Consider the following 12,672-nt stretch of genomic DNA (forward strand, 5'->3'; position numbering starts at 1 on the left):
ATTTTTTACTCAGTAACGGATATGATTTAAAATTTAGCGAAGTACAATACTTTAAATAAAACATACTTAAGTAAAAGTAAAAGTACATATTTTAAAAACTACTCAAAAAAGAAAAAATACACAATAAAAACTACTCAATTACAGTAACGTGAGTAAATGTAATTTGTTACTTTCCACCTCTGGTCAGGTGGAGCTGGGGCTTGAACCACTAACCTTCCAATTTGTAGACAACCTACACTAACCACTGGGACGCACCGGATTCACCGTGCTCGCCATCATATTTGTTGATGCGCTATACAATAACTGATTGGTCTATCACAATCTTTTTATGACTTTTTGTCTAGAGTCTAGATTGTGTGTACCAAATCCAAGCCAATCAACCGAACGCTGTAGGAGGAGTTTGCCTCAAGGCATGTCTCAAGGAATCTAACAATAGCAATTTCATGATTTCAGACTAAATTTTGCAGTAGTTATAAGCAAAAAGAGTTACTTTTCAAATCTCGTGACAACCCGTTCCATGCTCCCTCAGTTCATGACTTTTATGACATATAACAGTTGGAGTATGTCTCCCTCATGGACACCTCAACATTTGGTCAGGTGGAGCTGGGGTTTGAACCACCAACCTTCCGATTTGTAGACAACCTACACTAACCACTGAACCACTGGCAATACACACATTAATGTGCAAAACTATCCATAATTTTAAAATCAAGTTAGCATTAGATATAAGCAAAAATAACAATTTTTTTAAATCTCGTGAACACTAGGTGGCGCTGTGGCGAAACTGTGCATGCACCCTCATGTCATGACTGCCATCAAAACTACTTTGGCGAAGATACAGCCTCAAATCCGTTTGTTCGCGCTCTACGTAAACATTTTATGACGCGGTATACGGAAATGGATTGGCGAATCGACACGAATTCCATAACTTTTTGCCATGAGTGTCTCTAGATGCTACACACCCATTCTTTACGTAAATTGGACAAAAGCTCTAGGACAAGTTCGAAAAAGTAGGTTTTACAAACAATTCAAAATATCGAAATAATTAACATAACAGAAATAACGTCATAGGGTGCAATCGAATCAGCATGAGCCAAGGAATCAAAAGAAACAAGAATTGCGTTTCTATGACATACGGGTCAGCAGTTATAACCAAAAATGTAAGTGAAAATTTGGACTGTTGGTGGCGCTATCGGGTTTGACATAGACACTCCAAATTTGGTGTGGGGACTATTTGGAATGTCCTCTTTGAGTGTGGCAAATTTCATAACTTTCCTACAAAAAAAGTTAAAATTCAAAATGGCCGACCCCCAAAATGGCCGACCGAAAACCATTTGGAATCGTTTGACTCGGCATGCCTCAAGGAATCTAACAATAGCACTTTTATAATTTTAAACTCAAGTTTGCAGTAGTTATAAGCAAAAATAGCAATTTTTCAAATCTCGTGAACACTAGGTGGCGCTGTGACGAAACTGGGCACGAATCCTCAGGTCATGACTGCCATCAAAACTACCAAGTGTCGTGTGAATATGTTAAACTTTGGCGAAGATACAGCCTCAAATCTGTTTTTTCGCGTTCTACGTAAAATTTGTTGACGCGGTATACGGAAATGGATTAGCGAATCAACACGAATTCCATAACTTTTTGCCATGAGTGTCTCTAGATGCTACACACCCATTCTTTACGCAAATTGGACAAAAGCTCTAGGACGAGTTCGAAAAAGTAGGTTTTACAAACAATTTAAAATATCGAAATAATATGAATAACGGAAATGACGTCATATGGTGCAATCGAACCGGCATGATTCTTGCATTTCTATGACGTACGGGTCAGCAGTTATAACCAAAAATGTAAGTGAAAATTTGGACTGTTGGTGGTGCTATTGGGCTTGACATAGACACTCCAAATTTGGTGTGTTGACTATTTGGAATGTCCTCTTTGAGTGTGCCAAATTTCATAACTTTCCTATGTATGGTTCTATGGGCTGCCATAGACGCAATGGCGGAAGAAGAAGAATAATAGATAATAATAATAAGAAGAAAACTAACAATCCCAAATGGGGGCCTCGCCCATTCTGGGCTTGACCCCTAATGACACTCATTCACACATTTCATTTCCCAACAGGAGATTAAACACTTAAATTATACTTAAACGAAAAAAACTTAACATAGAAAACCATCAAAATAGAACACAAGTTATCTCGATAGGCCAGGCAACATCATGACGAACACAGAATTCACAGCTGCGTACTGCACAGCAAGGCTGCCGCCTAGGCCATAACACTGTGTTTCTCTGAGAAATGTCAAATTTCCCCTGTAACATAAATAGTTTTGTTTCTGATGTTAAAGAAACTTCTGTAAGAAAATCAGATGGAAAGATTGTTATCTCTGCTTCTTATAAATGAGATGATAAAATATGTATTTAAAATACGGACCCTAACATATAGACATGGGTGCACATAACTTTTTTGTCCTGGTTCTCAAAGGAGCACCTGGAGATGTTGCTTGGTGCTCACACTATTCATGGCGCCGACATCCTACATGCTGTCAATATCACTAATCTCCTGACTACTCTATTTGCCATATCACTTTGGTTTAAACATTGTAAACAATGATGTATATAAAATAAAATATACCTGGTTATTGTTTTAACCTCTATAAATGTCTGCTAAATCATATAAATTTCAAATATTGTTTAAGACAAGTAAAAAACTGATTATGAGCAATAGCACAAATAAATACAATAGAACAAACATAGAAAATGAAATAAACAGTGGTGTTCATGTTTTCAGGCTGGTCTGTAATTTTCAGGTAGAGTACAGAAACTAAATAAAGTAATCAGATAATACTGCATAGTCTTTATTGTGTATATTGTGTCATTCTTATTAAAAGTTACAAAAGTTATTTAGTGAAGACAAGGAAATTATGATTTTCTTTGTCTGTGGTTTGATTCATTTTAATAACTGCGCACCAGTTATGTGCACCCCTGCATATAGAGTAGGCACACTGGCACATAAGCACTCTCTCTCAAAGCTCTAAAGAGAGAAGAGAAAAGCTTACTCCAAAAGAAAAGCCAAAAATCCAAGGGATACGCTTCGATTCTCGCGTTTTCATTCATAATTTTAGCTACACCATGTTTTTTATGTCTTTAGATATGTCTTTAATGTCTTTAATTTTGTCTTGGGAACCTAAAGATGCCCAATTATACTTTGATGTTATTTTATATTTGATGTTATATTTAGCAACTGAATTTTTCTTTTTCTGCTTATTTGATCTTAAAGTGCTCTTTCAGCTGTTGTTTTTGCTTTTTTATTATATCATCTAGCTTGATTGATTATTAACTAACTGCACCATTATCAAAATAATATAATCTGACCAGTAGACAAGCTACCAACACAGTACATACTGAATTTTCCAAAATATCAGAACAGAACACACTTGCTTTTGCTTTAGGGGATAAGTCAGGAGAGAACACTGGACCAGCCAGACAGTTACCCCATCGTCACTGCAGGCTCGGAGTCAGAAGCCAGTGGTCTGGAAACATTTCCATCTGGACGTGCGAGAGAAAATCCCGACTCTATTATTTTATCCTGTTCGTGACGCCAAAACTGTTAGATCTGCACACCACAAACAAACAAAAAACGATCCAGCCCCAGACGCCAGATCACGTCAGAAAATATAAGTTTACTTGTTTAACAGGCATCTGTCAGTGAAAAGGTTGATCAATCGTTGCTAGAGGAGAGCATAAACAGAGGCGTGAGACGGAGGTTTTAGATGATAAAATAGAACAGAGTTTTATTGATGGACAGCTTAGTTCCAGTTGCATATGCCTCAATGTTCAAACCTCGTCTACCCCATGAATAAAGCATGCTCAGTTATATCCAAATTGCTCAGCTGCAACATCCCTTAGACCTTGGGCTTCCATAAACATTCTCTTTATCTATCTTTGTTTACACACAGACAGAACAGCTCTATGAAACTGAACCACCATGGAATTAAGACAAATGAAATATAGAAATATAATGAATAATATAATAAAATATAGAAATCGAATGAAATTTATAATAAATTAATAAACAATAATATTATGATACAAATTATAATAATGAAATTGATGATAATAATAATAATAAGTGTTGAATAATCAGATAAACAATTATATGGATAACTACTGATTATAAAATGATTATGTAAATAAATGATAAGAAATAAATTTGAAAACACAATAATAAAAACATTCTACACGTGAGGATCTAAGATAGGATCCTTCATATGTATGTATATATATATATATATATATATATATATATATATATATATATATATATGTATGTATGTATGTATGTATGTAAAAAAAAATCAGTGGTAGATCAGTGGTGTGATGACCTTCACGGCAGCCAGAGCTGGGTCTGTTAGTCTCACGGTCCTCGGATCGAGGACAAGACATTGAACAGTCAAACCCCCTAATTCAAAGTAAAAGAGCTGTCAGACACCGGAGAAATGGCGGTTGCGTTCAGTTTCTGTCAGACTCGTCAAAACTCCATCCTTTAATAGACAAGTTGCCAAGTCCGAAATTCGTGACGTCACAATCCTTGGGGAGCGCCTTCCATAATGGTAACAATAATACTTGGTGTACATGGTAAAAAATAACAAACTACAGCCTACTAATGTTTCTAAGGGTTATAGTAAAATAGCATGATACATATTTCAAAATGTAAGACATTTTTTAATTTCACTTAATACTAGTCAAACTATGGTATGTTATGAGCACCAAGGTTTGCGATACAAAAGGGCAGCTGCAAAATCTGTTGCAATAATCATACAGTCAGGAGACAGAGCAGCACTTCCAAATTTTCCTTTTCACAAGGTCTCTTCTCCTGTGATTGTTGTGGGGTAGGTGGTGGATCAGCTCATACAATGAGAAGATGCAGAAAGAAATCTCTTCATAAGCTGTTCTTGTGCCATTCTCAAAAAGGCAAGCAAAGACAGGGACTCCTGTACCATCAACAGACATCAGCTCAATGTACGCCAGGTCTGAATAAGCACTGGGCCCATCATATATGATCCAAGGTGCTGACCAGCTGTCTGGGTCTCGTGGCAGAAGACTGAGATAAACGCCCAGATCACGTCGAGAATTCGAGCAAGTTGGATGTGTATAAATCACCCATGTCGATTGGAGGAAGTTCTTTGGAGATTTTGAACCTAGACACTTGTCTGCCTGTGGGGTGGCAATGGACATCAGCTGTCTCAATAAGTGTTGGGATTGCCCAAGCTGGTAGAAGGGGGCTGGAAATCCTATAACGCTGCCATGACATCCATTATTGGGCTCCACTAGTTTCTGCACCAGCTGGCCGTCATGAAAAACAGCACCATTATTAAAGCTTATGGCCTGTACCCGGCAACCTGACGTACTCCGAGCATTACAGTACAAAACATTGACTCCATCTTCTTCATCGACTGACACCATTTGACATTCCACACTCTCTGGAGCTGACAACACCTCCCCAAAATGCCACACCTTTCCATGCGTGTCACTATAGAAACAGAAAGAGTGTGCTGAAGTTTTGCACTTCCTGCCAAAGCAGTTTCTGCAGTCTATATGGTATGCGTAGGCAGGGATTATTAGGCGTCCAGATTTTAATTGGGTTCCATGACCTGGGCCCACAGCAAAAGTAGCCCAATCTTATGCCAAAAACAAAGACACAACTTTTATGGTCACAATACAGTACAATATTGAGTAAATAAACTAAGCATTTATCAAAGTTAAAGCGACAACATGTCACTTGAGAGCTTCTAGCATTATATTCTAAGATACAAAAATAACATGTTTCCTTTAAACATTTGAGGGAAAAGGACCTTACCTTTAATGTTGTCTCCTAGAACCATCTTAGTTAGGTCTGTGACAGGGCTCCAGGTGTCTCCTTGGTCATTGCTGGACACAAAGCAAAGGCGGGTCACATTCTTCACTGTAATTAACAGTTAAGACTCAGAGGTATGACCCAAAACAGCAATGAAAAACAGGAAGACTGTGTTTGTAAACTCATCATAAACAGGGCAAGGGTTCATTGAACGATGGCCTAGCAGTTGAGCCGTGCTCAACACCTGTATGTCCTTCCACTGGAGATAAGAGAGAGAAAATCAGAACGTTTTACAGTTTTAACAATCCACATCATTTCAAAGTAGCTTTTAAGAAAATCATACTGTTATGCATGTAAAGTCTTAAAGGTGGGGTACGCATTTTCTGGTAAACCTTATTGCTATGTAAAATCACCAAAACAAACACACCCTTACCCCCAAAAGGATCTCTCCGTTTTACACGGAAGGTGTCATTCATCAACTGGCATAAGAGGAAGAGGTCATAATATTGCCAAAACATGCCTGGAAACTAGGGCTGTCAAAATTGCTCAAAAATGATGTTCGAATATTCTCCCTAAAAAACCCACGAATATTCGAACTATTCGAATATCTGGTTGCCCATTTTTTTAATGATGTTAACGACGTTTAACGACGCATTACGTCAATAACAGGACAAGTTAATATAAAGAAACATAACTACTTCTATAGGTAGTCTATTTAAGTTTAAACATATTTGACAACGTATATTACATACACAAAACAAGTAAATCAAGAGACATCAAAGTGATATGGTACCTCGGTTACATTGCTTGACAAAACTCCCTGAAGCCTGGTCCATCCACGACACTGATCGGTCTCATGTCCTTACAAGTGAACGAAATTAATTTCTCCGTTATGACCTCTTGTCGTGTTGCAGACAAATAGCTTGTGACGGGTGATGCAAAGTAAGTGTTAAAACGTGACTGTTTAGCTGGAGCTCCACACATTGTGGTCTCGTACACAGTGCTTTCAGGAGTGACAACCGCATTTAAATGTAAAAATGTGATGATTGACACGGAGATAACCATAGCAACGGTCTGCCGTCTGACGTGCTTATCACTCACAGCTTTGATGAAAATAATTTAACAGCATTATGTTTTGCAATAAACCTCCGTCGTGTCGTTGTGTATTGTATGGATTTGTGAGGCTGCGCGTGCTCTTGCAGTGTTGCCAGGTCCTCTTCTTTTTTGTACTCGCATACCATTTTAGCGCTTAACCGTTTATGGCTTTTGGCTCATGAAGCGATCAAGTTTTTGGTGTTGTTAAAATGTGAAGGTGCCAGTCCGAATATTTTGATCTTTGAGGTAAAGCGTTTGGATTTATTTTGGTTTATTATTGGATTTTTCTTGTTTGCTGTTTTTTTAGTGCAAGATCTGGCAACACTGCGCAGCAAACGCTTGTGCCTCTGTCATTCTCTGTATCGCGCATACAGAAGACTTTTCCCCCTTGTAATAATTTATTTCTTCAGAAGAGAGACCTGTCATGTCCATGATGCACGTTTAAACACTTTATTAACTACTAGTTGTTCAGTTCGGTAATGTAGGCTACACACTATGCAAAGTTTCTGTAAACGCAGTTGTCACTGCAGTTTTGCGGGAGTTAATGCGGTTGTAGAATGCGTAAATTACTGAACTGTGTGTGTACAGAACATGATTAAGCATTAACAGTTGAAGTGACAAACAAATTAATATGCAGTGTGTACAAGATGCCATGCTCATTTGGGTGCACATTTTCGAGATGTGACATCATGTTGCTAGTGGTCGAATGGTATGCTTACAACTTTATCTCGCGGCTCAACAATTTTACCTCCTACCGACCAAAATCCAAAGTACTTCCAGACATAGCTTTTTAGATTTTTGGAGGTTAAAATCGCTTTCTCTGCTGGGGTCGACTTTCTGCCATCTTCCATGCAAGACGCGTCAACTTTTAACAGTGACAGACAGTGTGACTACTGTGACCTGTCCCTGAACCAGGCGCACTAGTGCGGCCACTCTACCGTGGGCTTTAAAAAATAATAATAATTTATTCGAATATTAATTTTCATATTCGAAATTAGTTTTTTTTAACTATTCGAATATATATTCGAATTTAGAATATTCGTTGACAGCCTTACTGGAAACTGACCCCATGCACAAATCGCAGGCTCAAAGTAAGTGGGCGAATTCCAATTAAGTAATCATCCCAAAACTCCTGATCAATAAACTCTAGAGGATGTTGCGCAATTGTGTCTCTTTCAGTGACCCATTCAAATACACTTGGCGAACAGAGGAATGAAAAACCATCTTTCAGAGGGGTAAATATCCTGTTTTGATTGCACTCAGTGTCAAAGGAATCTTTTCTGAGCGCTCTGTCCTCCCCATACTTAGTAAACATGCCTGTTGTGGTACTTGTCCCAAAAATTTTCCCAGATGTTTTTCTAATAACGCTTACCCCACCTTTAATGAGAAGTACAAAGAGGAAAGATTTTTTGGGTGTCATTTCCTTTACTTAATTATGCTCCCTGAAAAATGGCATATGTTAGACCCTAGCTCACCTCTACATAGTTTTTCTGAAAAGTTCCTTTTCGCATGACGAGCAGATGTGCCTGATTGTCCGCAGGAGTCAGTCGCTCCTCACAGAATGCCAGAAAACGACTGCAGTGAGGCAGATAGATCAAAGCAGGCACACGAAACGTAACTCCACTTGACTTCTTTTGGAAAAGCACAGAGCGTGCTGGGAAATATTGAGAGCCCATAGCCTTGAATAACTGAAAAACAATTACCAGCAGTTATACTCAAATTTTGTTATTGACTCAACACTTTAAATTTCAGAACACTGGTATGGCAGGATGGGTTCGTGCCCCTCCTATTTTTGTACTGTGAGGTTTTAGCCAATGGGTGGTGACTCTGAATGTATATAAAACGCAACATGCTGGCCGTAGGTGTGCGTCGGCCCTGTCGCCTAGGTGTCGCAATCAGGGCCGCATTAATGCATGGGCTTACCTGGGCTTAAGCCCAGGGCCTCGGGCTGGGAAGGGCCCCGAGATGCCGGAAAAAAATAACAACCGCATTTTATAAAAAGTTGATACTCCCTTCAAAATTATGCTTAATCGCTTTGCTTTGAATGTCCGTGCGTGAAGGCAGTTCCTGCGCAAGAAAATCTCTCACTTACTGTAGGCTACCCTGCAATCATTAGTGAGCTTTTTAAAATTTCTGTCTGAAATATCCATTATTGCATTTCTGAAGGCAACACAAAGACAGCTTTCTGATAAAGTGACCACAAGTGCCTTTCAAGTGATGAACAAAGACGAAACTGAGGACGCGTTTTTATCTTAATATGAAAGACAACGTGTATATAAACATTCATTAAATGACTCCTCATAACATTTTAAAGCCAATATGTACAGAACAGCACACAAAGATATTACACAAAAAATTTTTGATAACTAAATCTAATAAATAACAAATTAGATTCTGGGAAGCCTATAAGTTCAGCGATCTTATTTCATTTTGAGATTTAGCGGGCAGGGAAATAAAAGACGAGAAATTACATATAATTTGTTACTGTAAATTATAAAAAAACAAGCTTTATATACAATTCCTTAAACGGTTCATTTATAACCAAAAAAAAACTGAAATTAATGATTTTATAGACACTATATATGCTTTATTATTTTGCACAGAAATATCTGATTGCTTTGATCATCTCTGTATTCACTTGAAACACCTGTCGACTGTTATATCATTTGTTTCAGGAATCTCTTTTCTTTCATTTGAAAGTTAACACCGACCATAATATTAAATCACAAGAGAGACCAACCCGGAGAGACAATTGTGTCAGATTCAGTAGAGATATTTTTGCTGTCATCACCAAAAAAAAAAAAACTGCTTACCTGTTTTGTAGCTCAACCTTTGACAAGTTAAGCAACCTTTTTAAAAACATTTTAAAACTTATACTTGCCGAAAAAATCCGTTTGTTGATGTTTAGTTTGATAAACCCCTAAATATGATCACGCAGAGCACCTAGCACGTTCGGCTAAATTTAATGTGACAGCATGCAACAGCGCAACATCGACACAACGGAAAGGAATCCATAACTTACAGAACTTAAATTAGATCAGAATTTACCTTTACATTTAATAAAAAATAAAAACAAAATGAAGTCAGAATCAATAAGGTACAGAACATGGGTGCAAAATGCCTAAATGCGCAGGGGAATAAAACACAAGCCACAAATAGTTTAATCAGATAACACTAAATAATCTATCAATTAAATAAAAACAAGGAAATATTAAAATTAATTTTAAAATAACGAAAGTTTAGAATTGCCTGTTGAGTGACATTTTCTACGCGTCCCTTATTTAGAGACGCAAGCTGTTTTGGAATTAATTTAAAATCTTAAAAACGCTGCTAATATCAAACTTCTTTAAACCCAGATGTAAAAAATACCCTTTTAGTTTTTTTTCTTTTTATTTAATTACACAAGACCAAAAAAAAACTTGATAAAATGTTGCACTCTGATAATAAAATATTCATGAATATCTCCGTGTGACTCCGGTAGATGATCTTTTAATTACTTCTAGTCGAAGCAAGCTTTATGGTCAATCTAGGTGAATATAAAATAAATAAGTAAATAGATAAAAATATGAAAATGTAACATTTTAAAAGCTAAATTTAATCTGAAGATTACTATGAAATGAATTAAAATTAAAATAAAGTAAGCAAATAACAACTGAAACATTGGATTAAATCTTTCTAATTACCTTATTGTTTAAAATCATGTTGCTTGTTTTGAACTAAGTCAAAACTAATTTTTAAATAATAGAGAATACTGTAATTGTAAACGAATATCTGATTATTTATTTATTTAGGTGAAGATATTGTAAACGAATATCTGATTATTTATTTATTTAGGTGAAGATTAATGAGAGAGTTTTTTTATTAAACAATTCGATATGTTGGCACAAACGCTGCATGGACATAGATAATAATGAGCTCAGCAAGTTTGTTGTAATGCTTAATATGCTTTTGTAAATTCTTGTCAAAACAGGTGTTTTTGCGTTTCGGATCTATAAGTCAGCGTGAGTCTTGTTGATCTTAATAACTTTTTTACATAAATCAGTTCCCGAACTTTATCTCCCTTAATATCTCTGTAAACATCAAGCAAGTCCTGCATGTTTTTAAACCGAAACCAAGATAACATCAGACATGTATGAGTAGTATTAGGTTATATTTCACTCTAAGACAACTTACAAATAACGATCATTTTAGATGTTTAATTAGTATATTTATATCGCTAGACGAGGGATTAATGTAGGCTACTTATTTTTTTCTGAAAACATCCCACTCATTAAGACAGAATGGGTCTCATGATGGAACTGTGCTGACAGACACAATAAACGTTTAAAGGTGATGTAGCCTACAGTTTGTCAATGTGCTTTCAAGTTTGTTATTTTAATGCTACAATAGAATGATGCATAGGCACAAGCTGTATGAGGCTTTAAAAATGAGATGTTTGCTTTCCATGCATAATAGTAACGAGAATCAAGTTATTGTCTATTTGATTAAAATTTTGTATTATTATTTTTATTAAATGTTTTCAGTTATTTAAGTTATAATTATAATAAAAAGCTAAAATGCGTTTAAAATGACATTTTCATGTAATATGACAAACTTCCGGTTTAAGACCCGCCCACTTCCGGTTCCATCAGAATACAAATACAGATACAAATAATTTTAAGACTGTTACAGATACAAATACAGATACAAATACTGACTCCGCTGCACACCCCTAGAATGTAGGCTGCAATTCTGGCGGACGAAGGGCCACACAAAATGGTAAAGCCCAGGGGCCCCTTATAGTGTTAATGCGGCCCTGCCGGTGGGCACCCAACGCACCGTGAACGTACACAGATGAACAACAATGTATGTATGTGTCACAAAGCATAACACAGCCGTGTATACAGGTGAGCTTTTCCGAGCGCATCTTTAGTGTATAACGAAATGTTATAGCGTGCATATGTGAGCTTCTCTAAGCGCACGGTGGAAGCATATAATTAAAACCCATATCGTGCATACAGTTGAGCTTATGGGCGCACCTTTAATGCAACAAACCTCAGTAGTGGCAGGGATGTCGAAGCTGTAAACTGACAACGTGGACGGCGGGGACCAGCCGGCCGTGTCACAAATGTCAAATGAGAAACCTCTAAGACCATGCCAGAGGAGCTAATCCATACATGGAGTAGACTAACCACGAGTGAGCATCATTGTCACGGGAGGTGATAACGTCAACGATCCATAAATAACCTGTATTGACAGGTGCTAGTGAGTGATCTGTGACGCAGATGAACAGCTGATCGTCTGATGTACGTCAGACGTATCTGTTATACAGGACCTTGGACAGTTCCAGACCGCTGCGCCTCGGGCACCGTCCGCATCTGAGAAATGACAGGCTTATGAATAAAGTGAATGGTCGGTCGTAAGAGCGTGGTTTGCTGTTATCACCGCCACATAGATAGGTAGGGGGAGAGAGCCGCCATGCACGACCCTCTGTAGTGAGGAGAAAAGTGTTCCAACCACAATTTGCGGGGGGTTTAGACTTTTCGCTGTCACTATCTAGAATAGATCAGACTTTGCATAAGGGCGCCTCGCGAAAGGGGTCCTAGCAGCTTGTGTCAACGTATCATAAGGCACGTAATGTAGGTCGTGTCCCACGGATGCAATCTCCGCATGCCCATCGTAACGGGTTAATATGTCTGCATCTTGGTAGTTTAAGCAATGAGTTTATAAAGGAGATGACT

General features: G+C 37.6%; 1 protein-coding gene across 1 annotated transcript in view; it reads right to left on the reverse strand.

The window, feature by feature from the left end:
• Window positions 1-3,612: 3,612 nt before the first annotated feature.
• neu4 (sialidase 4) overlaps window positions 3,613-12,672 on the reverse strand; it is a 28,344-nt gene continuing 19,284 nt past the window's right edge. Inside the window, 3 exon segments of the mRNA XM_055193540.2 lie at window positions 3,613-5,681; window positions 5,861-6,116; window positions 8,428-8,640. Of these exon segments, the coding sequence (XP_055049515.2) occupies window positions 4,825-5,681; window positions 5,861-6,116; window positions 8,428-8,628 (1,314 nt within the window). The 5' untranslated portion in view covers window positions 8,629-8,640 and the 3' untranslated portion in view covers window positions 3,613-4,824.

This window comes from Misgurnus anguillicaudatus, chromosome 24, assembly GCF_027580225.2.
Source record: "Misgurnus anguillicaudatus chromosome 24, ASM2758022v2, whole genome shotgun sequence".
Lineage (NCBI taxonomy): Eukaryota > Metazoa > Chordata > Actinopteri > Cypriniformes > Cobitidae > Misgurnus > Misgurnus anguillicaudatus.